Source organism: Rhinopithecus roxellana, chromosome 12 (assembly GCF_007565055.1).
Source record: "Rhinopithecus roxellana isolate Shanxi Qingling chromosome 12, ASM756505v1, whole genome shotgun sequence".
Lineage (NCBI taxonomy): Eukaryota > Metazoa > Chordata > Mammalia > Primates > Cercopithecidae > Rhinopithecus > Rhinopithecus roxellana.
The window spans coordinates 117913216-117940541 of NC_044560.1; the positions used below are offsets into that span (position 1 = coordinate 117913216).

General features: G+C 45.6%; 1 protein-coding gene and 1 pseudogene across 2 annotated transcripts; both read left to right on the forward strand.

Moving 5' to 3' along the window:
• Positions 1 to 2510: 2510 nt before the first annotated feature.
• Positions 2511 to 24460, forward strand: LOC104676054 (zinc finger protein 845). The gene is made up of 4 exons (XM_030942020.1): positions 2511 to 2555; positions 10705 to 10792; positions 15593 to 15719; positions 21545 to 24460. Exons 2-4 carry the CDS (start codon positions 10778 to 10780, stop codon positions 24361 to 24363), a joined length of 2961 nt encoding a protein of 986 aa, XP_030797880.1. The 5' UTR covers positions 2511 to 2555; positions 10705 to 10777; the 3' UTR covers positions 24364 to 24460.
• On the forward strand, positions 24381 to 25343 carry LOC104676047 (annotated as a pseudogene). Its single transcript, XR_004060369.1, has one exon. The product of XR_004060369.1 is annotated as a putative zinc finger protein 137 (transcript).
• The last annotated feature ends 1983 nt before the right edge of the window (positions 25344 to 27326 follow it).

A 27326-nucleotide genomic window follows, 5' to 3' on the forward strand; every position in this document is an offset into this window, starting at 1 on the left:
TGGTTGCAGCAGGGACTGACAATTAGAAAGTCTTATTAAACTAAGCAAAGTCCTGGGTTGTTTGAGTGGATAATGGAAACTGAAAGGTGACATGCAAAACTGCCTATTACACATAGGAGGTGGAGGATAATTTCATATTTCACTGAAGTAAAGTCAGGTCTTGGAGCGGTGGCTCACATCTGTAATTCCAGCACTTTGAGAGGCCGAGGCGGGAGGATCGCTTGAGCCCAGGATTTCAAGATCAGCCTGGGCAACGTAGTGAGACGTCGTCTCTATTAAAAATCAAAAAATGAGTCAGGTGTGGTGGTGCACGCCTGTGGTCCCACCTGCTCGGGGCACTGAGGTCGAATCACTTGAGCCAGGGATTTTATGGTTGCAGTGAGCTCTAATCTCGCCACCACACTCCAGCCTGGGTGACAGAGCGAGCCCCTGTCTCAAACAAACAAGCAAATAAATGAGAGGTATAATTCCTCCTTTGAAAGTAAAAAAAGATACTTTTTCGTCTCTTTTCCTAGGACATTTATTTAGAAAATTTGTAAATGCATTTTCTCTGTCTCCTGAGGCTTTTTTTTTTTTTTTTTTTTTTTTTTTTTTGAGACGGAGTTTCGCTCTGTCGCCCAGGCTGGAGTGCAGTGGCCAGATCTCAGCTCACTGCAAGCTCTGCCTCCCGGGTTTACACCATTCTCCTGCCTCAGCCTCCCGAGTAGCTGGGACTACAGGCGCCCGCCACCTCGCCCGGCTAGTTTTCTGTATTTTTTAGTAGAGACGGGGTTTCACCGTGTTAGCCAGGATGGTCTCGATCTCCTGACCTCGTGTTCCGCCCGTCTCGGCCTCCCAAAGTGCTGGGATTACAGGCTTGAGCCACCGCGCCCGGCCTTGAGGCTTTTTTTTAGACAGAGTTTTGCTCTTGTTGCCCACACTGGAGTGCAATGGCGTGATCTCCGCTCACGGCAACGTCTGTCTCCCAGGTTCAAGCGATTCTCCTGCCTCAGCCACTTGAGTAGCTGGGATTACAGGCATGTACCAGCATGCCCAGCTAACCTTGTATTTTTACTACAGATGGGGTTTCTCCATTTTGGTCAGGCTGGTCTCGAACTCCCGACCTCAGGCGATCCGCCCGCCTCGGCCTCTTAAACCACTGGGACTACAGGTGTGAGCCACCGCGCCTGGCTTGAAGTGGTATTTTTTAGAAACAACGTAATCCTTTTCTCAGCTTAAAAACCCAGGGATGTATTTCTGAAGGACTTGGGGTCTCTCTTTGAAAGGCAAACAACAAGGGAGACAGTACCTGTACCTCGGTAGGAAGTCAAATATTTCAAACATCAAATAATTCCAATGTAAAGGTATGGACCTTTAAATAATTCTGAGCTTTGAAAGGAATGTGGTCATGCAACCTGAGTCCAGTGGTATGCAGACCCAAGTTCTAAGAGTTTTCCTGACCAGACGCGGTGGCTAACGCCTGTAATCCCAACAGTTTGGGAGGAGGAGGCGGCTGGATCACTTGACGTCAGGAGTTCGAATCCAGCCTGGCCAACGTGACGAAACCCCGTCTCTACTAAAATTACAAAACAATTAGTCAGGCTTGGTGGCTCCCGTCTGTAATCCCAGCTAGTTGGGAGGCTGAGGCAAGAGAACTACTTTAACCCAGGGGGTGAAGGTTGCAGTGAGCCGAGATCTCACCACTGCACTCTAGCCTGGGTGACAGATAAATACTCTGTCTCAAGAAAGAAAATAAAAATGTTAATATAAGAATAACAGTAATAGATCTCTTCCACAAATGTGCTGGGACAACTCACTGGATATTCACATGAAGAAGAATAATGTTGGATCCCTATCTCACACAATCAAAAATTTTACTTAAAGAAATTTAAAAGAGAGAGAGAGAGAGACGAGGAAGGAATCGCTGCAGGAGGAGGTGTTACTTTGCCGCCCAGGCTAACTTGAAGCCCCAGGTTCAGCGATCCTCCCGCCGCTGCTTTCTGAGTAGCTGCAACCTCAGGCTTTCGGCCCTGTGCCCGCATCTCTGCTGGGTTTAAGCAGCAGGTGGTGACCTCACTCCTTCCTGGCCTGAGCACTCCGTCCCGCATCCCAGGCGGTGGCCCTAGGAAAGTCTCTGAAGCTGACCATAGGGTGGACTCTCCTTTCCCAGTGAATAAAAAGGGAGAGGATTTCTATTCTATTATTTGGGGCGCCAGCCTGAAATCGTTACGCTCCACCCAGGCAGGGCTTTGCATTTCACATTCTAGTTTGCATCCCCGTTTCAGACAATTACAGGGCTTTTGAATCACGCCTCAGCCTTCCTGGCCGGTCCGGCCTCCAAAGCTCAAACAACAGAGGCGCTGGGAGCGAGGTCGAGAGGCGCCCAGGTCCCGCCCCGGCCCCGCCCTCTGCTAATTCTAAAGTGTACGGTCTCTCAGTCTCGCGCCCCGCCCCTACCTCGCCCAGGCCCCCCCCACCTTCTCATGGGTCCCGCCCCGGCCTGGCTGCTGTCCTGCGCGCGCAGATTCGCGCAAACCCGGAAGCGGATCGCGTGGAGTGACGGTCCCACCGCAGCGGTGAGTTTTGCGCTGTGTTAAGTCTGCGTTTCCTAGGTCCCCGGCGCTTCTGTACCTGGGACCTGGAGTCCCCATAGACCTGGAAATTCTCACCCGTCTTCATTCGCCCAGGGCAAATTTAGACGTCCCCGTGAGAGTCCAGGGGTTGCCTCCTTTTGGGTTTAAAGTCGCCCTGAACATGGTCCCTTCGTGGGTCTTTTTCTTACAGGGCAGTGTATACACTTCCCATCGCGTAGTTTTCCTGCTCAAAACCTTTTTCTGACTCCTCCCGACCCGCACTTTTTAAAGTCCTTAGGCAAGGCGGATTCCCGCCCTTGGCGCCTCCCAGCCTTGTCTTAAGGCGCCGTCGCCCCCCACCTCCCTCCTGATTCCGGGCCCTTATGCTCCCCAGGTCTCCCCGCCGCCGTCACCGCTTACCCTGAGCCCGCGTGGGGGAGGTGCCCGGGCTGTCCTATGACACCGGTTGTTCTTGCCTGCCCAGCCCAGCCCCTGGAAACTGCGCTTCTTTCTCCGGGATGCGGGCGTCTTACTCCAAAGCCCCCTGTGATTGTGTGGGCCAAAGGGATCAGGACACTGAGAGAGAGCAGTAGAAAACCTGAGACAGGCCGGGCGCGGTGGCTCAAGCCTGTAATCCCAGCACTTTGGGAGGCCGAGACGGGCGGATCACGAGGTCAGGAGATCGAGACCATCCTCGCTAATACGGTGAAACCCTGTCTCTACTTAAAAATACAAAAAACTCGCCGGGCGACGAGGCGGGCGCCTGTAGTCCCAGCTACTCGGGAGGCTGAGGCAGGAGAATGGCGTAAAAAACCCGGGAGGCAGAGCTTGCAGTGAGCTGAGATCCGGCCACTGCACTCCAGCCTGGGTGGCAGAGCAAGACTCCGTCTCAAAAAAAAAAAAAAAAAAAAAAAAAAGAAAACCTGAGACAGAAGAAGAATGAGAAAGACCATAACAGATGGCAAAATAGAGGATGGCTGAGGGATTTGCCAAGAGAGCAAAAATGAAAAAAAAAAAGAAAAAAAAGCAGGAGGAGCAGATCCCAGGGAAAAAGAAAACAAGAGCTAGAGAGAGAAGGGGAGAATGAGAGATAGGTACAGAATTAGGGAGGGAAGCACAGTAATGAAGACAGAGGGGCTGAGCGCCGTGTCTCACGCCTGTAATCCCAGCAGTTTAGGAGACTGAGGCAAGGGGATTGCTTGAGTACAGGAGTTCGAGGCCAGCCTGGCCAACATAGTGAGACCCCCATCTCTGCCAAAAGAAAAAAAAATTAACCGGGCATGATGGTGCACACCTGTAATCCCAGCTACTCTGGAGGCTGAGGCAGGAGGATTACTTGAGCCCAGGAGGTCCAGGCTGCAGTGAGCCGAGATCATGCCACTGCACTCCAGCCTGGTCAACAGAGGGGGACCCTGTCTCAAAAGATTAAAAGGAGTGGGGGACTTTGGGTTCAGGTGAATGGGTGAGTTCATTGGATATGATTAGTTGTGACATGTTGACTTCTCTGTATATAATCTAATAACTTAAAACTTGTTTAAATTATACAGATGATATTGAGAATTTTATTTTATTTTATTTTATTTTTTTATTTTTTATTTTTATTTATTTTTTTTTTTTTGAGGAGTCTCGCTCTGTCACCCAGGCTGGAGTGCAGTGGCCAGATCTCAGCTCACTGCAAACTCCGCCTCCCGGGTTTATGCCATTCTCCTGCCTCAGCCTCCCGAGTAGCTGGGACTACAGGCGCCCGCCACCTCGCCCGGCTAGTTTTTTGTATTTTTTTAGTAGAGACGGGGTTTCACTGTGTTAGCCAGGATGGTCTCGATCTCCTGACCTCGTGATCCGCCCGCCTCGGCCTCCCAAAGTGCTGGGATTACAGGCTTGAGCCACCGCGCCCGGCCGATATTGAGAATTTTAAAATTCCTATCTATAAGGCATGTACATTCTATAAATCTTGGCATCAGAGGTCAGCTTCCACTTGGAATCCCTATGCAGCCAGAGGGTAGTGACTTAATTCAATTGTGAGACACTCTCTTCCCTTTTCCCATGGTGGGTAGGGACAGTGAAATGGGAGAATCATTTTCTGTTATTATGTAATAGTTTTAATTAATGTATATTTTGAGACAGGGTCTGGCTCTGTCCCCCAGGCTGGAGTGCAGTGGTGTGATCTCCTCTAACTGTAGCCTCGACCTCCTAGACTCAAGCAATCCTCCTGCCTCAGCCTCCTGAGTAGCTGGGACCACAGGCGTGAGCCACCAAACCCGGCTAAATTTTGTACTTTTTTTTTTGCAGAAATGGGATTTCACTGTTTCCCAGGCTGGTCTCAATTCTGGCCTCAAAGGATCTTACAGCCTTGGCCTCCCAAATTACTGGGATTACAGGTGGGATTACAGAGAGGAGCCACCGTGCCTGGCCTACATAGTCATCGTTTGTTTGTTTGTTTGAGATGGAATCTCACTCTTGCCCAGGATGGAGTGCAGTGGCACAATCTCGGCTCACCGCAATTTCCGCTTCCCAGGTTCAGACGATTCTCCTGCCTCAGCCTCCCAAGTAGCTGGAATTACAGGCATCAGCCACCATGTCCAGCTAATTTTGTGTTTTTAGTAGAGACGGGGTTTCTTCATATTGGTCATGCTGGTCTCAAACTCCCAACCTCAGATGATCCACCCGCCTTGGCCCCCCAAATGCTGGGATTACAGGCATGAGCCACCACGCCTAGCCCATAGTACTTTTTAAAAGAGCAGTGGCTCACGCCTGTAATCCCAGCACTTTGGTAGGCTGAGGCGGGTGGATCACAAGGATCACAAGGTCAGCAGTGTGAGACCAGCCTGACCAACATGGTGAAATCCCTTTGCTCCTAAAAATTTTAAAATTAGCTGGGTGTAGTGGCACGTGCCTGTAATTCCAGCTACTTAGGAGGCTGAGGCAGGAGAATCACTTGAACCTGGGAGGTGGAGGTTGCAGTGAGCCAAGATTGCGCCACTGCACTCCATCCTGGGTGAGAGTGAGACTCCATCTCAAAAAAAAAAAAAAAAAAAAAAAAGACCATCAAAGCTGAGTGTGGTGGCTCCTGCCTGTAATCACAGCACTTTGGGAGCCAATCACCGAAGGTCAGTAGTTCACGACCATTCTGGCCAACATGGTGAAACCCCGTCTCTAGTAAAAATACTGAAAACCTAAGCCGGACGTGATGGCGTGCACCTGTAGTTCCAGCTGCTCAGGAGGCTGAGGCATGAGAATCACACGGACTTGGGAGGTAGAGGTTACAGTGAATCGAAACGATACCACTGCCCTGCAGTCTGGGGGGCAGAGCGCGTCTTCATCTCAGAAAAACAAAGAAACAACAACAAAAAATGAAAGCAAAAGGGACATCGAAAGTGCTTTTGTTCTCATCGTGTAACATATTTTCTTTCTGGTTCCTCTTCATTTCTTTCCTTCTTTGTTTTTTTGGCAGTTTTACTTTGAGATAAATCTTGATTTTAAATATTTCTTTTTTAGTCCATAATCACTTCTGAAAGATGCCTTTGTGGCATCCTATAACCAGCTCCCATCATTCCTTTCTGTACATGTGTACGGTCCAGTTATTTTCCCGTTGACATCTGAATTTGTTCGATTTTTGAAAAAGCAATTTCAAAATAGTTTCTGTTTGAAATTAGTTGCGTCCGATCAGATCGAGATCTGCATGCTTTCTAGTCTTTATTATTTATTGGAAACCTTTAATATCGAAATGTAATTTAACCAGTTAGTCTATTTTTCGGTTTTCTTTCCTTATGTCATTTGTTAAAATCTTGAGCTGTGAGCTATTAAGTGCATGTTTCCCTCAAGGCACCTCTGGTCCATTTGGACAAATGTTGAAAGCCCAGCTCCTCACTGTGGCTCCACAGCCCGGTGTCCAGGGCCCCTGCCAGTGTCCAGCCTCCTCCTGGGAGCTTGCCCTCATCTCCTGACTCCCTCTGCCCCAGGCATGTTGCTTTTCTCTTTTCCCAAACACTAAAACCCTTCCTGTCTCAGGTCGCTGTCCCTGCTCTTACCCTATGTCCCTAAATGATCACAGCCCTGTCCCTTTCTCCTCTTTCAGGTCTAGGCTGAGAGATGTCTCCCATGCCCTCCCACCCCCATCTGAAGTTCCCTCTGCCTGTCAGTCTCTATCATGTTACTCAGATTTTATTATCTCTGCATCAGTCACATCAGAAACACTCTTCTTATTTTATTTTATTTTTTTTTGAGACAGTCTCACTCGATCATGCAGTCTGTGAGTGCAGTCTCGTGACCTTCTCTCCCTGCAGCCTCTATCTCCTGGGTTCAAGCGATTCTTCTGCCTTACCCTTGCAAGTAGCTGAAATTAAATGTGTGTGCCACCACACCCGGCTCATTTTTGTATTTTAATTTAAATTTAATTTAATTAATTTTACTTTTGAGTCCCAACCTGTCTCCCAGGCTGGAGTGCAGTGGCGTAATCATGGTTCACTGCAACCTCCACCTGCCGGGTTAAAGCAATTCTCCTGCCTCAGCCTCCTGTGTAGCCGGGATTTACAGACTCCCACCAAGCCCAGCTACTTTGTCTATTTTTAGTAGAGATGGAGTTTCACCATGTTGGTCAGGCTGGTCTCAAACTCCTGACCTCAAGTGATCCACCTGCCTTGGCCTCCCAGAGTGCTAGTGTTACAGTCATGAGCCAACACGCCCGCCCCAACTTTTGTGTTTTTAGTAGAGACAGGGTTTCACCATGTTGGCCAGGCTGGTCTCGAACTCATGACCTCCGGTGATCCATCTGCCTAGGCCTACCAGTGTGCTGGGATTACAGGCAAGAGCTGCCGTGCCCGCCCCGAGATGCCATTCTGCTTGGATTATTTTGAGTGTTTTGTGTCTCCCTTTGTTGGAGGATACACATTTCCCATCTTGGCCACAGGACAACTGCAGCATCTTCTCTGTGGTTGTGGTTTAGATGCTGAGGCGTCCTCAGGGAAGACTCAGGGCCTGCGGCAAGTGTGAGGATAGTCCCACATTTCTTCTGGAAATTTCAACTCTAATTGGTCTGAACTTCCTGTGGCTATTTATTTCAGTCAAAATAAGAGGAGACGGCCTCACTAAGGTCAGAAAAGCCCTACAGACCAGACCCTGTGTCCTCAGGGAGTCCCAAGGCATCCCCATTTTTGTCATCTGTGTCACTGCCTCACTCCAGCTCCTGGGTCTTCCGTGCTCTGCACATCACCAGGGCCCAGTTTGGCCATCATGAGCAGGGGCTTTGCCATCAGCAGGTGATGCACTCAGAGTCAGGGTCCTGGGTTCCCTTCAGGAAGGGTGGGGAGGTAGTCAGGGACCTGAGGGGCATGAAGGACACACCCCTACACAACTAGTTCTGTTCCGGAGGAGCTGGAGGCTCCGTGACTTCAGGAAAGATTCTTCCAAGGATGAGAGTGCAAATAGCACAGTGAACTGCAGCCCGAGGGCCACCTCCTCCTGCCAGGACAGTGGCAATGATTCTCTACTGGCTTTTCCTTGACTGTCACAACACATGAGCATATACACACACACACACACACATACACACACACACACACACACACACACTCACAAGGCTGCTGGGGAGCCAAAGGTCAAGTGCTATAATGTAAATATGTGGCCAGGTGTGGTGGCTCACACCTGTAGTCCTACCGCTTAGGAAGGCCGAGGCAGGCAGATGATGAAGACCAGCCTGGCCAACATAGTGAAATCCCATGTCTACTAAAAAAAAAAAAAAAGAAAAGAAATGAGCCAGGCATAACAGTGTGCATCTGTAATCCCAGCTACTTGGGAGACTGAGGCAGGAGAATGGCTTGAACCCAGGAGGCAGAGGTTGCAGTGAGCTGATTGTGCCATTGCACTTCAGTGCAGTGACAGAGCAAGACTCCATCTCTGTATGAATAAATATGCTATAATGTAAGTGTGGAACACAAGTATTTTTTCCACAAAGAGGGGCCACTGGTTCCTGGGAAGGAAGTTTGAGGGTTACATCACTGGTCATGGCTGGAAGACTTAGGAACTGGAGGAAGGAAAAGCCGTATTTATCCTCACAGGATGCTCCTGTGCTCAGCAGTTGGTAAGACGGATGGGCTGAGCTATTGCAGTGACATTTAGAAAAAGGAATTTTTCTCTCCACCTGGCACACACCGTCACCCACCCTATTACACACTCCTCCCTTTCCCGTTGTCTTCTCTAGAATGGCAAAGTTGGTGCTTCCCCAGGTGGGCCTCTGAGGGAGGGGAGTGGCTTCTCTGCCTGTCCTTGACCCCCTCCCTCAAATCTTCCACCTTCCTGTCCACTGTTCTATTCTGACGCTCATTGCCTGCAATTCTGTCAGTTCGCACCATCCCAAGACCCAACTAAGACCCAAGGATTTGTGTCTGGGAATATTTAAGCCAATGTCATTGCCAAGTGAGAAGTGTTAGACCCCAGGAATTTTTCTTCCCTGAGAGTCTGGGCAGTAAGGAAGCGTCTCGTCTTTCTGCAGAGTTTAAGTCAACCAGGACCCTGGCACACGAGACCCCAGAGAGGACATACTAGTATCGCTCAGTCATTCTCATTCACTCACTCACTCAGTAGCTATGGAGCCAGGGGACACAAATCTAGGTGCTGTCTGTGCCAGGCATGAAAATGGCAAACCAACAGACTATAATTTCCTGCTTTCTCCAGGTTATTTTTCGTTTTTATTTATTTGAGGCGGAGTCTCCCTCTGTCACCCAGGCTGAAGTGCAGTGGCGCGATCTCGGCTCACGGCAACCTCCGTCCTCTGGGTTCAAGCGATTCTCATGTGTCAGTCTCCCAGGTAGCTGGGACTACAGGCGTGCACCAGCGTGCCTGGCTAATTTTTCATTTATTGATTTGGAGACAGAGTTTTGATATTGTGCCCCAGGCTGGAGTGCAGTGCCATGATCTCGGCTCACCGCAGCCTCCACCTCCCGAGTTTAAGTGATTCTCATGCCTCAGTCTCCTGAGCAGCAGGGATGACAGGCATGTGCCACCACGCCCTGCTAATTTTTGTATTTTTGGTAGAGACAGGATATCACCATGTTGGTCAGGCTGGTGTTGAACTCCTGACCTCATGATACGCCTGCCTCAGCCTCCCAAAGTGTTGGGATTACAGGCATGAGTCACTGCACCTGGCCTCATTTTTGTATTTTTAGTAGAGATGGGGTTTCACCGTGTTGGCCAGGCTGGTTTCGAACCTCTGACCTCAAGTGATCTGTCCACTTTGGCCTCCCAATGTGCTGGGATTACAGGTGTGAGTCACCGTGCCTGGCCTCATCTCATGGCTTTAAACTTTACCCCCATGGCCCCTGCAGACCTCTCCCCTGAACGCTACAGTCCTGTGTCCAGTTGACTCCTTACCTCTCTGCTGGGAGGATGAACAGGCATCTCCACCTTCACGTGTCCAAAGGTGACCTCCCGAACTTCCGTAAACGCATTCCCCCATGCTCCTGCCCTTCTCAGATGAGGTGACCATGTGCTTCCTAGGATATCATTAAAATCTCAGCATGCTTTTAAAATGTAAAGGATAATTACATTATTTGTAAGGGTTTTAATTTGTGATATAAGGAAAAAATTACATGTTTACTCAAAATGGGTGAAGAAATTCATCATTTTAAAAATTCTTTGGAGTTGTGGGAGAAAAATGTTAGAAGACCTTGTCCCTGCCGGATCTATGCCCCCAGGACCTCTCTGACCTCATCTCTTTCCTGTGTCTCCTCCCTCCCTCTGCTCCAGCCACGCAGGCATATTTCCTCTTCCTGGGCCCTGGTTGCTCCTGCCTCAAGGCCTTCATGGGGGCTGTCCCTCTGCTGGAACTCGCTGGCCCCTCAGCTGCAGGTGCAAACACCCTTCCTTCCCCAGGTTTCTGTTCTGATATCACCCGCTCAGTGGTGACTTCTGTGACCCACCTCCCATTTAACACTCCAGCCACCCCCTCACCCCCTCCTCTGGTCCCTATTGGCTGCTCTGCATGCTTCTTTCTGTTTTTTCACCTTCCACTGCCTGTACGAGTTGATCGTCCCTGGTTCCGTGGGCAACAGAGGGCACCGTATGTTCTCAGGGTGAGGTGTCCTTTGTATGTGTGGTCGTGTTACAGGGAGGGGATGTGTTGATTCTGAGCAATAAACAGCATATTTTTAACTTTCAGGACTGATTTCTAAAGACTCTTGGTCCATGAGGAAGAAACTGGGAAGAGGAAGAGGAAAGCAGAGGAGTCAGGGATGGCTCCTCCTCAGGTGAGATGATATTCTCGGTGGATTGTTCTGTCTCCTTCCTTTCAGAAACGCTGGGGCTTGGAGTTGGGAATCTTCTCTGAGTCTGAAGCGTCCTGCCTGACAGGTTTGCTCACACTCACCCGTGCCTTCCCTCAGTCCCTCTCATCTCGCTTAGATTCCATCTGTTATGACCCAGTGACATGAACTTGGGAAGAGGCGGCACTGGGCATGGGCCTGGGAAGGGCTCACACCAGACATGGATGGAGACGGGGTGAGGGTCCCGTGGTGTCAGTGCTGTTGGGCAGCAGGGATTGTTCAGGGGCCACATCTAGATGCACTGTCAGCTCTCTGTGGATCAGGACTAGAGCAGCTGCCAATGGAAGTCACATATTCATGTGCACAACATACGTGGTAAATTCTAGAAAAGGAGACCAATAAGGGGAAAATATTTTCTGCCTGATTTTATACTAGATTTTGAGGTAATTGAGTGAGTTACTGTGTTTGTGACTCCAAAAATCTTAGTAATTAGAATGGAAAGTTCATACACAGAAATAAATGATATAAGGTGTTTTATTCCAACATTATTTTAAGAATATGAAATCAACATAAATAATAGGAGATTCATTAATCCATTCGTAGCACATTAAGCTCATGGAGACTGTGGAGAGGCTTGTGAAACAGGTGTTTTCAGTAAAAACGGTTATAATTTTTCTCAAATATGGGAGCAGTACTTTTTTGTCCTGGAGGATGGAGCCATATTCTCATTCCACCTATTATTATTATTATATTATTATAATATTATATATATATATATATATATATTTTTTTTTTTTTGAGACGGAGTCTCGCTCTGTCGCCCAGGCTGGAGTGCAGTGGCCAGATCTCAGCTCACTGCAAGCTCCGCCTCCCGGGTCCAAGCCATTCTCCTGCCTCAGCCTCCCAAGTAGCTGGGACTACAGGCGCCACCATCTCGCCCGGCTAACTTTTTGTATTTTTTAAGTGGAGACGGGGTTTCACTGTGTTAGCCAGGATGGTCTCGACCTCCTGACCTTGTGATCCGCCCGCCTCGGCCTCCCAAAGTGCTGGGATTACAGGCTTGAGCCACCGCACCCGGCCAATATTATATTTTAAATATGCAAAGTCTTGCTCTGTCGCCCAGGCTGAAGTGCAGTAGCATGATCGTGGCTCACGGTAACCTCCACTTCCCGGGTTCAAGAGATTCTCCTGCCTCAGCCTCCCGAGTAGCTGGAATTATAGGCACGCGCCACCACACCCGGCTAATTTTGTTGCATTTTTTATTAGTGGCAGGGTATCACCATGTTGGCCAGGCTGGTCTCAAACTCCTGACTTCAGGTGATCTGCCCGCCTCAGCCTCCCAGAGTGCTGGGATTACAGGCACGAGCCGGGCTCAGCCCCACCAATTATTATTAAATATATATTTTTATATTTAAAGATCAAATGATGTGTATATTTGTTTTCTGGTAACACTCCAAGCAAAGCTGCAGCTTAGACCCTTTGCCATAAAGCATCTCCTCTCCCTGTCACGTCCTCCACCCTCCTTCCAGCCTCACTGTGGAGCCGCTACTGCCAGTTCTGTGCCATGTGTCAGAGCGAATCTCGTACACGTGTATTTCTGCATCGTTATGAGACTTTAGAAAAAATTCCGTGGTAAATTTTAAAAAATTATTTTTGTATTTATGGTTTTACTTTAGGTTTGGGGCTACGTGTGAAGGTTTGTTACATAGATAAACTAGTGTCATTTGAGTTTGTTGTACAGATTATTTCATCACTCTGGTGTTAAGCCCCGTATCCAAGTCTTTTTTTTTTTTTTTTTTTTTTTTTTTTTTTTTTTTGAGACGGAGTCTTGCTCTGCCACCCAGGCTGGAGTGCAGTGGCCGGATCTCAGCTCACTGCAAGCTTCGCCTCCCGGGTTTACGCCATTCTCCTGCCTCAGTCTCCCGAGTAGCTGGGACTACAGGCGCCCGCCTCGTCGCCCGGCTAGTTTTTTGTATTTTTAAGTAGAGACAGGGTTTCACCATGTTAGCCAGGATGGTCTCGATCTCCTGACCTCGTGATCCGCCCGTCTCGGCCTCCCAAAGTGCTGGGATTACAGGCTTGAGCCACCGCGCCCGGCCCCCCAAGTCATTTTTTATTTATTTTTTTGAGACTCAGTTTTGCTCTTGTTGCCCAGGCTGGAGTATAATAGCATGATCTCAGCTCACTGCAACCTGTGCCTCCCAGGTTCAGGCAATTCTCCTGCCTCAACCTCCTAAGTAGGTGAAATTACAGGTGTCTGCCACCACTCCTGGCTAGCTTTTTGTATTTTTACTAGAGACAGGGTTTCACCATGTTGGCCAGACTGGTCTTGAACTCCTGACCTCAGGTTTTCCACCCGCCTTGGCCTCCCAAAGTGCTGGGATTACAAGTGTGATCCACTGCGCCCAGCCCCCAAGAGTTATTTTTTTCTGCTCCTCGTCTTCTTCCCACCCTCCACCCTCAAGTAAACCCCAGTTTCTGTTGTTTTCTTCTTTGTGTTCCAGTAAATATTTTACTTTGATATTTGATCCTACTGGTTGTAAAAATTGACATGTTGTCCTGTTAGTAAACACGGCTGGCTTGCTCTTTGGCATCTGCATTGGAAATTGGCTCCTTTGCGATTTTTCCCAGTGTAAGGAGTGCCATAGTGGCTGCCTCTGCACACACCTGCGTTACTACAGATATCTGAAGATTCCTCCAAGTCAGGCAGTTGAAAGGGTGATTGCTTCCTCTAGGATGGGGCATTTCCTGTTTTCTTAGATCCCACAAGATTCCCCCCGCCCCCAACTGCCAATGTATCCTCTTCTACCAAGGTGAGATTCCTCTTCAGTTAAACAAAACTTGCTACTTTTTATATTTTTAAAACTTTTCTCTATATGCACACCCACATACACAAGTATACACACACACACATATATATACATACATATATACACACAAAAATGTATGTATTTTGAACATCTTATTTTTTGAAAATCTGGGGAAAATGGCAATCCTTTGTATTAACATCTAGTTTGTTGTGAGTCTGTGTAGGTGTTATTATTTTGTGGACATATATATATATAATGTATTTTCATACTTTGAGTAATTTAGTTTTCATGTATTTTCTTTTATTTTGAGACTGGGTCTCACTGTGTTGCCCAGGCTGGAGCACAGTGGCACGATCTTAGCTCGCTGCAACTTGCACTATCAGGCTCAAGCCATCCTTCTACCTCAGGCTCCCAAGTAGCTGGAACCACAGGTGCCTGCCACCATGCCCGGCTATTTTTTTTTTTTTTTTTTTTTTTTGAGATGGAGTCTCTGTTGCCCAGGCTGGAGTACAGTGGCGTGATTTCGGATCATTGCAACCTCTGCCTCCCAGGATCAAGCAATTCTCCTACCTCAGCCTCCCTGGTAGCTGGGATAACAGGCATGTGCCACTGTGCCTGGCCGGATTTTAGCTTCTGATTCTGATCTTTCACTGTGGACGTTGTCATGTCTGAAGACATCACTCATACCCTGTCTCATCTAGATACTGAATGTCACTTGCATTGTGAATAAACATTTCTGGGCTGGGTGTGGTGGATCACACCTGTAATCCTAGCACTTTGAGAGGCTGAGGCAGGCGGATCATGAAGTCAGGAGTTTGAGACCACACTGGCCAATATGGTGAAACCCCATTTCTACTAAAAATACAAAAATTAGCTAAGAGTAGTGGTGTGCACCAGGAATCCCAGCTACCCAGGAGACTGAGGCAGGAGAATCACTTGATCCTGGGAGGTGGAGGTTGTGGTGAACTGAGATGGCACCTTTGCATTCCAGCCTGGGTAACAGAGCAAGACTGTCTCAAAAAGAAAAAAAAGTTTCTAACATGTCTATAAGGAGAAACCTGCATTGATTTTTATTTTATTTTATTATTTTTTTTTCTTTTGAGATGGAGTATCCCTCTTGTTGCCCAGGCTGGAGTGCAGTGGTGCAATCTCGGCTCACCGCAACCTCCGCCTCCCTGCTTCAAGCGATTCTCCTTCCTCAGCCTCCCAAGTAGCTGGGATTACAGGCATAAGCCACAACGCCTGGATACTTTTTGTATTTTTTCTTTTTTAGTAGTGACGGGGTTTCTCCGTGTTGGTCAGACAGGTCTTGGTGACGGGGTTTTTCCGTGTTGGTCAGGCAGGTCTTAAACTCCCGACCTCAGGTGATCTGCCTGCCTCAGCCTCCAAAAATGCTGAAATTACAAGCATGAGCCACTGTGCCTGGCTCCTGTATTGATTTCTTTTGTATTATCCACAAACATCAGAAATTCATACTGAGAGGGTATTGTGACCTCTTCAAAAGGTATAATAAGGCCAGGTGTGGTGGCTCATGCCTATAATCCCAGCACTTTGCAAGGCCGAGGCAGGTGGATCACGAGGTCATGAGTTCAAGATCAGCCTGACCAACATGGTGAAACTCCGTCTCTACTAAAAATACAAAAATTAGCCAGGTGTGATGGCGCCTGCCTGTAATTCCAGCTACTCATGAGGCTGAGGCAAGAAAATTGCTTGAATCTGGGAGGCAGAGGTTGCTGTGAGCCGAGATTGTGCCACCGCACTCTGGCCTGGGCAACAGAGCGAGACTCCATCTCAGAAAAAAAAAAAAATAGTATAATAAAGCACAACTCAGAAAACATCATGTGGTGAAACATCCCTTACTTGGATGTCAGAACTTTCTCTACAATTAAATCCATGCTTTCCCTTCTCTTCTCATTTTCTGTAAAGATAAGAACTCCTCCCATAGCCATTTCCTTAAAATGTGTTTTCATTTCAGGGTCTACTGACATTCAGCGATGTGGCCATAGAATTCTCTCAGGAGGAGTGGAAATGCCTGGACCCTGCTCAGAGGACTCTATACAGAGACGTGATGCTGGAGAATTATAGGAACCTGGTCTCCCTGGGTGAGGATAACTTCCCTCCAGAAGTGGGGATGCGCTCTTGCGTATCTTTGTATTTTCTCTTTTTTTTAGATACAGTGTCTTGCTGTGTCCCCCAGGGCGGAGTGCAATGGTGTGGTCAGGGCTCACTGCAATCTTGAATTCCTGGGCTCAAGTGATTATCCCACCCCAGCCTCCCCCAATAGCTGGTACAGGTGCATGCCGCCATGCCGGGCTACTTTTTTAGTTTTTTTTTGTTTTGTAGTTGTTGTTTTTGTTTTTGTTTTTGTTTACAGACATGGTCTTGCTGTGTTGTTGAAGTTGGTCTTGATATCCTGGGCTCAACACATCCTCCTCGGCCTCCTGAGTAGCTGGGGTTACAGGCGCCAACCCCCATACCTAATTATTGGTTTTTATTTTATTTTTTTTTGAGAAGGAGTCTTGCTCTGTCGCCCAGGCTGGAGTGCAGTGGCGCGATCTCGGCTCACTGCAAGCTCCGCCTCCCAGGTTCACGCCATTCTCCTGGCTCAGCTTCCGGAGTAGCTGGGACTACAGGCGCCGCCACCACACTTGGCTAATTTTTTGTATTTTTTTTAGTAGAGACGGGGTTTCACCGTGTTAACCAGGATGGTCTTGATCTCCTGACCTCGTGATCCACCCGTCTCGGCCTCCTAAAGTGCTGGGATTACAGGCTTGAGCCACCGCGCCCGGCCTGGTTTTTATTTTTTTAATTTTAGCGTATGTGTGTCCTCAGGGCTAATATGAGTCTTCTGTGGACAACATGTAGTTGGTTCCTGTTGATTGAGCCAGTCTTTGCCTTCTGAGTGCAGAGTTAAATATTTACATTTGAAGTATTACTGATGGAGAAGACCTTACCGTTGCGTTTCTGTTACATATTATCTGTATTTCTTGTAGGTTTGTTTTTATTCTTCATTTCTCATTTATTATTTTTTGTGTTTAATTGCTTTTTTATGTAGGCATGTTTGACTCCCTTCTTATTGACCTTTGTTTGTTTGTTTATGATGGAGTCTCACTCTGTCGCCAAAGCGTCACTGCTGTGTGCGATGTTGGCTCACTGCAGCTGGCTTCACTTCTCGGGCTCAAAAAATTCTTGTGCCCCAGTGGCACAAGAGTGCCACTGTAATCCCAGCACTCTGGGAGGCCGAGGCGGGCAAATCACCTGAGGTCAGGAATTCAAAACCAGTCTGGCTGGCATGGCGAAATTCTGTCTCTACTAAAAATACAAAAATTAGTCAGACAGGATGGTGGGTGCCTGTAATCTCAGTTACTCAGGAGGCTGATACAGGAGAGTCACTTGAACCCGGGAGGCGGAGGTTACAGTGACCCAAGATCATGCCATTGCACTTCTGCCTGAGCGACAGAGTGAGACCCTGTCTCAAAAAAAATTTTCATAACCTGCAAAAACTACTCTTTCTCCTCTAGAACTCTTTGTTATTTATGTTAGAATTATTTTGTGTATGTTGCATTTTCATTATCACATATGTACAGTGTTTTCTCATGCTGTTTTCTTCTAAATAATAGGAAAGTTGAATTATGAAGAAAAGGTACACTTATACAAGTTTCTGTATCTGTCCTTTTATTTGGTTATTTACTTATTTATTTATTTATGAGACGAAGTTTTGTTCTGTTGCCCAGGCTGGAGTGCAGTGGCACAATCTCGGGTCACTGCAACCTCTGACTTCCGGGTTTAAGTGATTCTCCTGCCTCAGTTTTCTGAGTAGCTGGGATTACAGGCATGTGCTACCACGGCTGGCTAATTTTGTATTTTTAGTAGAGACAAGGTTTCTCCTTGTTGGTCAGACTGGTCTCGAACTTCTGCCCTCAGGTGGTGATTCACCTGCCTTGGCCTCCTAAAGTGCTGGGATTACAGATGTGAACCACCGCGTCCAGCCTATCTGTCTTTATTTACCTTTACTGGAGAACTTTATGTATATTTGTGGGTGGGAGTTACTCTTTAGACTTCTTTCATTTCTTTCTTTTTTCTTTTCTTTTCTTTTTTTTTTGAGACTGAGTCTCTGTCTGTTGCCCAGGCTGGAGTGCAGTGGCTCGATCTTGGCTAACTCCACCCTCCGCCTCCCAGGTTCAAGTGATTCTCCTGCCTCAGTCTCCCAAGCAGCTGGGACTACAGACACGTGCCACCACATCCAGCTATTTTTTTTTTTTTTTTTTTCTGTAGAGATGGGGTTTCACCATGTTAGCCAGGAAGGTGCCGAAAGGATGCTGCTGATCTCCTGACCTCGTGATCCTCCTGCCTCAGCCTCCCAAAGTGCTGGGATTACAGGCATGAGCCACCGTGCCCAGCCAGCCTCAAAGTTTTTAAAACATGTTATTGTTTTTAGATTGGCTTCAAGTATTGCAAGATTTACAGTTCAGACGCTAAACTTTCTTTGTTTAATCAGATTTGCCAGTCCTCGGTGATGTTGATGATGAGATGCTCCTTTTCCTGTCTCAGTCATTTCACTGTCCTCTCAGAAATAGCTTAGACTGGCCAGCCGAGGTGGCTCACGCCTCTAATCCCAGCAGTTTGGGAGGCCTAAGTGAGTGGATCGCTTGAAGTCAGAGTTTGAGACCAGTCTGACCAACATGGTGAAACAGCAACTCTACTAAATACAAAGTGGGGTGACTCACGCCTGTAATCCCAGCTCTTTGGGATGCTGAGATGGGTGGATCACCTGAGTTCAGGAGTTTGAGACCAGCCTGGCCAACGTGGTGAAACCCCGTCTCCACTAAAACTACAAACATTTTCTGGGCATGGTGGTGGGCACGGCTGTTATCCCAAGTACTCGGGAGGCTGAGGCAGGAGAATCACTTGAACCCGGGAGGTGGAGGTTGCAGTGAGCTGACATTGTGCCACTGTACGCCAGCCCGGGTGACACAGTGAGACTCCGGGCTGAGGTGGGAGCATCTCTTCAGGCAGGAGAATCGTGCCACTACACTCCAGCCTGGGTGATAGAGCGTGACTTGGTCTCAAAAACAAACAAAAAAGGAAGTAGCTTAAACTAGGAAGTTTACGGCATAGACATTTATTTCTCATTAGTTTGGAAAGTGGGAAATCCAGGAGCAAGGTGCCAGCCCAGTTGGTTCCTGGTGACGGCCTTCTTCGTGGTTTAGCCCAGCCATCTTCCTGCTGTGTCCTGACATGGTGGAAAGAGGAACAGGCAGTGAGCTCTTTAATGTCTCTTTTTATAAAAGCACTGGTCCTATTCACGAGTCGTCAACACCCATGACCAGATTCTCTCAAAGGCCCCATCTGCAGAACATCCTATTGGAGAATAAGAACTCTGAACATGGCTTTTGTTCAATAAGAACATTCACACCAGGGAGGCTGCATCATATTGTTTATGGTTTTATTGTGCAATTTGTTATGTACAATGTTTTCTCTGATCCCAGATTATAAATTTTCCCAGTACACATTCTATGTTTTATATTTTGTGCATAGTGAACTAGATAACTAAGGTCAATGTATATCTATAGAATTGCTATATGGCCTGGCTGTTTCATAAATGTAGTTGTGATATCATAGTTGCACCTTTTGACATTGTTAGTCAATTCTTTTTTTTTTTTTTTTTTTTGAGATAAAGTCTCACCCAGGCTAGAGTGCAGTGGTGCAATCTCGTCTCACTGCAACCTCCGCCTCCTGGGTTCAAACGATTCTCCTGCCTCAGCCTCCTGAGTAGCTGGGATTACAGGCTCCCGCCACCATGCCCAGCTAATTTTTTTGAATTTTTAGTAGAGTTAGGGTTTCACCATGTTGGCCAGGCTGCTCTTGAACTCCTGACCTCATGATCCACCTGCCTTGGCCTCCCAAAGTGCTGGGATTACAGGCAAGAGCCACAGCGCCCAGCCAGTAGTCACTTCTTATTCCTTATAATGCTGTGTATTTTTTTGATCTCATACATCAAAAGGTAGTGATCTTAACTTGTATTTCAGTTCTTATATTGTATGCTGCTGGTAAGTACAAATTGTGGCTTTCTTTCATTTTTTTTGTTTGTTTTTTTGTTTTGTTTTGTTTTTGTTTTGGGACAGAGTGGCGCGATCTCGGCTTACTGCAAGTTCCACCTCCTGGGTTGACGCCATTCTCCTGCCTCAGCCTCCTGAGTAGCTGAGACTACTGGCACCCGCCACCACACCCGGCTAATTTTTTTTTTTTTTTTTGTATTTTTGGTAGACATGCGGTTTCACATTGTTAGCTAGGATGGTCTCGATCTCCTGACCTCATGATCTGCCTGCCTCAGCCTCCCAAAGTGTTGGGATTACAGGTGTGAACCCGGCCGTGGTTTTTTTCTTAACAGAGAATTGTTTAGAATTCTGCAGGCTGTATAAATGTACTTATTATTTGCTTGCTGATTTTATGTGTTATGTTACTTTACTAATTAATTTTTATGACTGTACATAAGGCTTTTCGGTATGTGGTATGCAATATAACTGACACACTCCACTCGTTAGTGTCACAAAGTGCCACCTGGTGCTGTGGCTCATGCCTGTAAAGGAGTTTGGGAGGCTCAGGTGGGTGAATAGCTTGAGTCAAAAGTTCGAGGCCAGCCTGTCCAACATGGTGAAACCCCATCTCTACTAAAAATACAAAAATTGGCCAAGCGTGGTGGCGCATGCCTTTAATCCCAAGTACTCAGGAGGCTGAGGCAGGAGAATGGCTTGAGCCCAGCAGGCAGAGGTTGCAGTGAGATGAGATTGGGCCATTGCACTCCAGCCTGTTGTGACAGAGTGAGACTTCATCTCAAAAGTATAAAAATACAAACAATTTTTTTTTTTTTTTTTTGAGACGGAGTCTCGCTGTGTCGCCCAGGCTGGAGTGCAGTGGCCGGATCTCAGCTCACTGCAAGCTCCGCCTCCCGGGTTCCCGCCATTCTCCCGCCTCAGCCTCCGAGTAGCTGGGACTACAGGCACCCGCCACCTCGCCCGGCTAGTTTTTTGTATTTTTAGTAGAGACGGGGTTTCACCGTGTTAGCCAGGAGGGTCTCGATCTCCTGACCTCGTGATCCACCCGTCTCGGCCTCCCAAAGTGCTGGGATTACAGGCTTGAGCCACCGCGCCCGGCCCAAACAATTTTTTAAAATGTCACAACATGCCTTTTCTGCATGAATAGAAGTCATTTTATAACAGTTGTTCAGAAAAATATTGTATTAGCTTTTTTTTTTTTTTTTTGAGGTGGACTCTCACTTTGTCACCCAGGCTGAAGCACAGTGGTGCGATCTCAGCTCACTGCAACCTCTGCCTCTTGGAATCAAGCAATTCTTGTGCCTCAGCCTCCTGAGTAGTGGGACTACAGGCATGGGCCACCACGCCTGGCTAAATTTTGTAATGTTTTCTTATCTTCTCAGTGCTATGACTATTTGACAATACAGAATTTTCATTGATTTTGGTTATCCTTACATGAGCTTATTGTGGATTATTTTCCAATATAGTATATCGTGTGGTCCTTTAGCATTTATTTGTATATAGTAAATATGCTGTAAATATGAAGAATATATGCTTTTCTCTTCATTGATGTGACAGTGATATGTTTTTTGCAAACTTTTATACAGTTTAGGGTCACAGTGGAGAAATACTCCTTACTTTAGGCTTATACACGTTTGTGCCCTGTCAGCGTTTTGACATGATATTGGAAATAGACTTCCGTAGAAATGATTTCAAGCACATGTAATCGCCCTTTATTTATTGAAGAATCTTACTCTTTTGTGTTCCTAAACTTTCAAGATGATGTTTGGGAAGTTTACAATAAGTATTGCTTTTTGTGTCCTATTTACAGATTTCAGTATTATATACCACCTGTACTTAAGTGGAAACCTATTGGTGTTTATATTTTGTAGATATCTCTTCCAAATGCATGATGAAGGAGTTCTCATCAACAGCACAAGGCAATACGGAGGTGATCCACAGAGGGACAATGCAAAGACGTGAACGTCATCACATTGGAGATTTTTGCTTCCAGGAAATGGAGAAAGATATTCGTGATCTTGAGTTTCAGTGGAAAGAAGATGAAAGAAATAGCCATGAAGCACCCATGACAAAAATCAAAGAGTTGACGAGTAGTACAAACCGACAGGATCAAACGCATGCTGGAAACAAACCTATTAAAGATCAGCTTGGATTAAGCTTTCATTCGCATCTGCCTGAACTGCATATATTTCAGCCCAATGGGAAGATTGGTAATCAATTTGAGAAGTCTATCAACGATGATTCCTCTGTTTCAACATCCCAAAGCATTGAGAAGTCTATCAGCAATGCGTCTTCATTTTCAACAGCCCAAAGAATTTCTTGTAGGCCTAAAACCCATATATCTAATAACTATGGGAATAATTTCCTGAATTCTTCATTACTCACACAAAAGCAGGAAGTACACATGAGAGAAAAATCTTTCCCATGTAATGAGAGTGGCAAAGCCTTTAATTATAGGTCACTCTTAAGGAAACATCAGATAATCCCTTTAGGAGCGAAACAGTATAAATGTGATGTGTGTGGCAAGGTCTTTAATCAAAAGCGATACCTTGCATGTCATCGTAGATGTCACACTGGCGAGAAACCTTACAAGTGTAATGATTGTGGCAAGACCTTCAGTCAGGAGTTAACCCTTACATGCCATCGTAGACTTCATACTGGAGAGAAACATTACAAGTGCAGTGAGTGTGGCAAGACCTTCAGTCGAAATTCAGCCCTTGTAATTCATAAGGCAGTTCATACTGGAGAGAAATCTTACAGGTGTAATGAATGTGGCAAGACCTTCAGTCAAACATCATACCTTGTATACCATCGTAGACTTCATACTGGAGAGAAACCTTACAAATGTGAAGAATGTGACAAAGCTTTCAGTTTCAAATCAAACCTTGAAAGACATAGGAAAATTCATACTGGAGAGAAGCCGTACAAGTGTAATGAATGCAGCAGGACCTTTAGTCGGAAGTCATCCCTTACACGCCATCGTAGGCTTCATACTGGAGAAAAACCTTACAAGTGTAATGAGTGTGGCAAGACCTTCAGTCAGATGTCATCCCTTGTATACCACCGTAGACTTCATACTGGAGAGAAACCTTACAAATGTGAAGAATGTGATGAAGCTTTCAGTTTCAAATCAAACCTTGAAAGACATAAGAGAATTCATACTGGAGAGAAACCTTACAAGTGTAATGATTGTGGCAAGACCTTCAGTCAGACGTCATCCCTTGTATACCATCGTAGACTTCATACTGGAGAGAAACCTTACAAATGTGAAGAATGTGATGAAGCTTTCAGTTTCAAATCAAACCTTGAAAGACATAGGATAATTCATACTGGAGAGAAACTTTACAAGTGTAATGAATGCAGCAAGACCTTTAGTCGGAAGTCATCACTTACACGCCATCGTAGACTTCATACTGGAGAAAAACCTTACAAGTGTAATGAGTGTGGCAAAGCCTTTCGTGGGCAGTCAGCACTTATTTACCATCAAGCAATCCATGGTATAGGGAAACTTTACAAATGTAATGATTGTCACCAGGTCTTCAGTAATGCTACAACTATTGCAAATCATTGGAGAATCCATAATGAAGAGAGATCTTACAAGTGTAATAGATGTGGCAAATTTTTCAGACATCGTTCGTACCTTGCAGTTCATTGGCGAACTCATAGTGGAGAGAAACCTTACAAATGTGAAGAATGTGACGAAGCTTTTAGTTTCAAATCAAACCTTCAAAGACATAGGAGAATTCATACTGGAGAGAAACCTTACAGGTGTAATGAATGTGGCAAGACCTTCAGTCGGAAGTCATACCTTACATGCCATCGTAGACTCCATACTGGAGAGAAACCTTACAAGTGTAATGAGTGTGGCAAGACCTTCGGTCGAACTTCAGCCCTTGTAATTCATAAGGCAATTCATACTGGAGAGAAACCTTACAAGTGTAATGAGTGTGGCAAGTCCTTCAGTCAGAAGTCATCCCTTACCTGCCATCGTAGACTTCATACTGGAGAGAAACCTTACAAATGTGAAGAATGTGACAAAGTTTTCAGTCGCAAATCAAGCCTTGAAAAACACAGGAGAATTCATACTGGAGAGAAACCATACAAATGTAAGGTTTGTGACAAAGCTTTTGGGCGTGATTCACACCTGGCACAACATACTAGAATTCACACTGGAGAGAAACCATACAAGTGTAATGAATGTGGCAAGACCTTCCGTCACAATTCAGCCCTTGTAGTTCATAAGGCAATTCATAGTGGAGAGAAACCTTACAAGTGTAATGAATGTGGTAAGACCTTCCGTCACAATTCAGCCCTTGAAATTCATAAGGCAATTCACACTGGAGAAAAACCTTACAAGTGTAGTGAATGTGGCAAGGTTTTTAATCGAAAAGCAAACCTTGCACGTCATCATAGACTTCATACTGGAGAGAAACCTTACAAGTGTAATAAATGTGGTAAGGTTTTTAATCAACAAGCACACCTTGCATGTCATCATAGAATTCATACTGGAGAGAAACCTTACAAGTGTAATGAGTGTGGTAAAACCTTCCGTCACAATTCAGTCCTTGTAATTCATAAGACAATTCATACCGGAGAGAAACCTTACAAGTGTAATGAATGCGGCAAGGTTTTTAATCGAAAAGCAAAGCTTGCACGCCATCATAGAATTCATACTGGAGAGAAGCATTAGAAATGTGAAGCATGTGACAAAGTTTACAGTGGCAAATCAAGTCTCAAAAGACAGGAGAATTCATACTGGAGAGAAAGCTTACAAATGTAAGAGTTTGTGACAAGGATTTTGGGTGTGATTCACACCTGACACAACATACTAAAATTCACACTGGAGAGAAACCGTACCAGTGTAATGAGTGTGGCAAAGCTTTTGGTGGGTAGTCAACACTTACCATCAGGCAATCCATGGTGTAGGGAAACTTTACTAATGTAATGATTGCCACAAAGTCTTCAATAACACTAAAACCATTGCAAATCATTGGAGAAGCCGTAATGAAGAGAGATTTTAAAAGTGTGATAAATGTGGCAAATTTTTCAGACATTGTTCATACCTTGCAGTTCATCAGCAAACTCATACAATAGAGAGAAACCTTACAAATGTCATGATTGTGGTAAGGTCTTCAGTCAAGCTTCATCTTATGCAAAACAGAAGAATTCATACAGGAGAGAAACCTCACAAGTGTGATGACTGTGGCAAAGCCTTTACTTCACGTTCGCACCTCATTAGCCATCAGAGAATCCATACGGGAGAGAAATCTTACAAATGTCATCAGTGTGGCAAGGTCTTCAGTTCGAGGTCACTCCTTGAGGAACATCAGAAAATTCATTTTTGAGATGATTGTTCCCAATGCCATGAGTATAGCAAACCATCATACATTAATTGGCATTAGTCAATTCAGCATTGACTTGAGTTTGCGTTGACTTAACATTGAGTTCAAGCATTAATTGACATTAAAGTGTTTATGTTTAGAAGATTGGGCCAGGCAGGGTGACTCACGCCTGTAATCCCAGCACTTTGGGAGGCCAAGGCGGATAGATCACTTGAGGTCAGGAGTTTGAGAGCAGCCTGGCCAACAGATGTGAGTCATTTTTCCCAGCCTGTTTTTTTGTTTCTTTAAGAAAAACTGATAGGGATTTTTGTGGGTATGTGTTGAATCTCAATCACATTTGTTTGAATAATCATTTAACAATATTAATACTTTCAATCCATCAATATTTGTTATATGTCTATTTAGTTTTTTTGATCAAGGTAGATTTCAAGGTACAAGCTTCTCACCTCCTTAATTCAATTTATTTGTAAGTATTTCTTACTTTAAGTTTCATAGCAAATTGAAGTGTGTTCATAAGTTTCTTTTAACATTATTTATTGTAAATGTAAGGAAATTCAACTAATTTTGGGTGATGATTTTTTGTATTCTGCAAATACACTGAATGGGTTTATTAGTAAAATCTTGGTTGATTCTTTGTGATTTTCTTTCTTTCTTTTTTTTGAGACAGTCTTGCTCTGTTACCTAGGCTGGAGTGTGTTGGCGTGATCTCGGCTCACTGCAATCGCCGCCTCCCTGAGTCAAGTGAATCTCCTACCTCAACCTCCTGAGTAGCTGGGACTACAGGCCCATGCCACCATGCCTGGCTAATTTTTGTATTTTTAGTAGAGATGCTGTTTCCCCGTGTTGGCAGGGATGGTCTCAGTCTCCTGACCTCATGATCCACCCTCCTTGGCCTCCCAAATTGCTGAGATTACAGTCATGAGCCACCATGCCCAGCATTTTTTTTTTGTTTTTTTTTTTTGCTTTTTTTTTTTTTTGAGAGGGAGTGTCGCTCTTGTCACCCGGACTGGAGTGCAATGGCGCGATCTTGGCTCACTGCAACTTCCACCTTTCAGGTTTAAGTGATTCTCCGGCCTGAGCCTACCGACTAACTGAGATTACAGGTGCCTGCCACCATGCCCGCATAATTTTTTTGTGTTTTTAGTAGACATGGGGTTTCACCATGTTGACCTGGTTTGTCTTGAACTCCTGACTTCAGGTGATCCACCCCCCCGCCAGCTTCCCAACGTGCTGGTATTACAGGTGTGAGCCACTGCACCCAGCCAGTGATTTTCTATGTGGAATGTCATATCACCTACAAAGAAATAATTTTTTTTTTTTTTTTGAGACAGTGTCTCACTCTGTCACCAGGCTAGAGTGCTGTGGCATGATCTTTACTCACTGCAACCTTTGCCTCCCGCATCCAAGCAATTCTCCTGTCTCAGCCTCCTGAGTAGCTGGGACCACAGGCAGATGTCGCCACACCTGGCTAATTTATTTATTTATTGATTTATTTTAGTAGAGACGGGGTTTCACCATGTTGGCCCAGATGGTGGGCCAGTATGGTGAAAACCTTGAAGAGAACTTGAAGAGAATCTCCTATGTTAGATCTCCTAACCTCATTATCCGCCCACCTCGGACTCCCAAATTGCAGAGATTACAGGTGTGAGCCATGAGCCCTGCCCCAACAAATATAATTTTACTTATTTCTTTCTGATTTGGATGAATTTTATTTCTTTTGCTCTGTCTAGGACAGCCAGTATTTATTGAATATAAGGGATGAGAGCATTCTTGCATCATGTGAGATCCTACAGGAAAAGCATTCCATTTTCCTTTATTGGTTATTTCAGCTGTGGTCATTTCAGGGATGGTCTTTATATTTTTGAGGTAAAACTCTACCTATATTGTTTAGGATTTTTATGAAGAATGAATATTGAATTTTGTGAAATGCTTTTTATCTGTCATTCTGTGCAAGTGTGTATCCCATTGATTTGAGTATGTTGAACCATCCTTGCATCCCATGAATAAGTAGCACTTGAATGTTTACAATCCCTTTTTATATCCTCTTGAATATAGTTTGCTAGTATAAGGGTCTTCAAGAAGTTCATGGAAAAATACATATGAAAAATTTGTGCATAAATTTCACACTTTTTGCACCAAAATGAACTGATATAAACTTGTTATAACGTGTCTGAACAGGCTCTAGTTTGAGGCACTCAGAAGGATAAGATGTGAGTTTGAAAAGAACCTCTATCAGAGCAATACAAATTCTGTTAAAATTAAGAAGAAACATCAAATTTACAATGAGACCAGACACAGTGGCTCAGGCCTA

Excerpts from the sequence above, each read along its gene's own strand:
- LOC104676054 (XM_030942020.1), top strand. Across the intron at positions 15,720-21,544 it reads TAGGAACCTGGTCTCCCTGG|ATATCTCTTCCAAATGCATG; the intron begins GTGAGGATAACT and ends TATATTTTGTAG.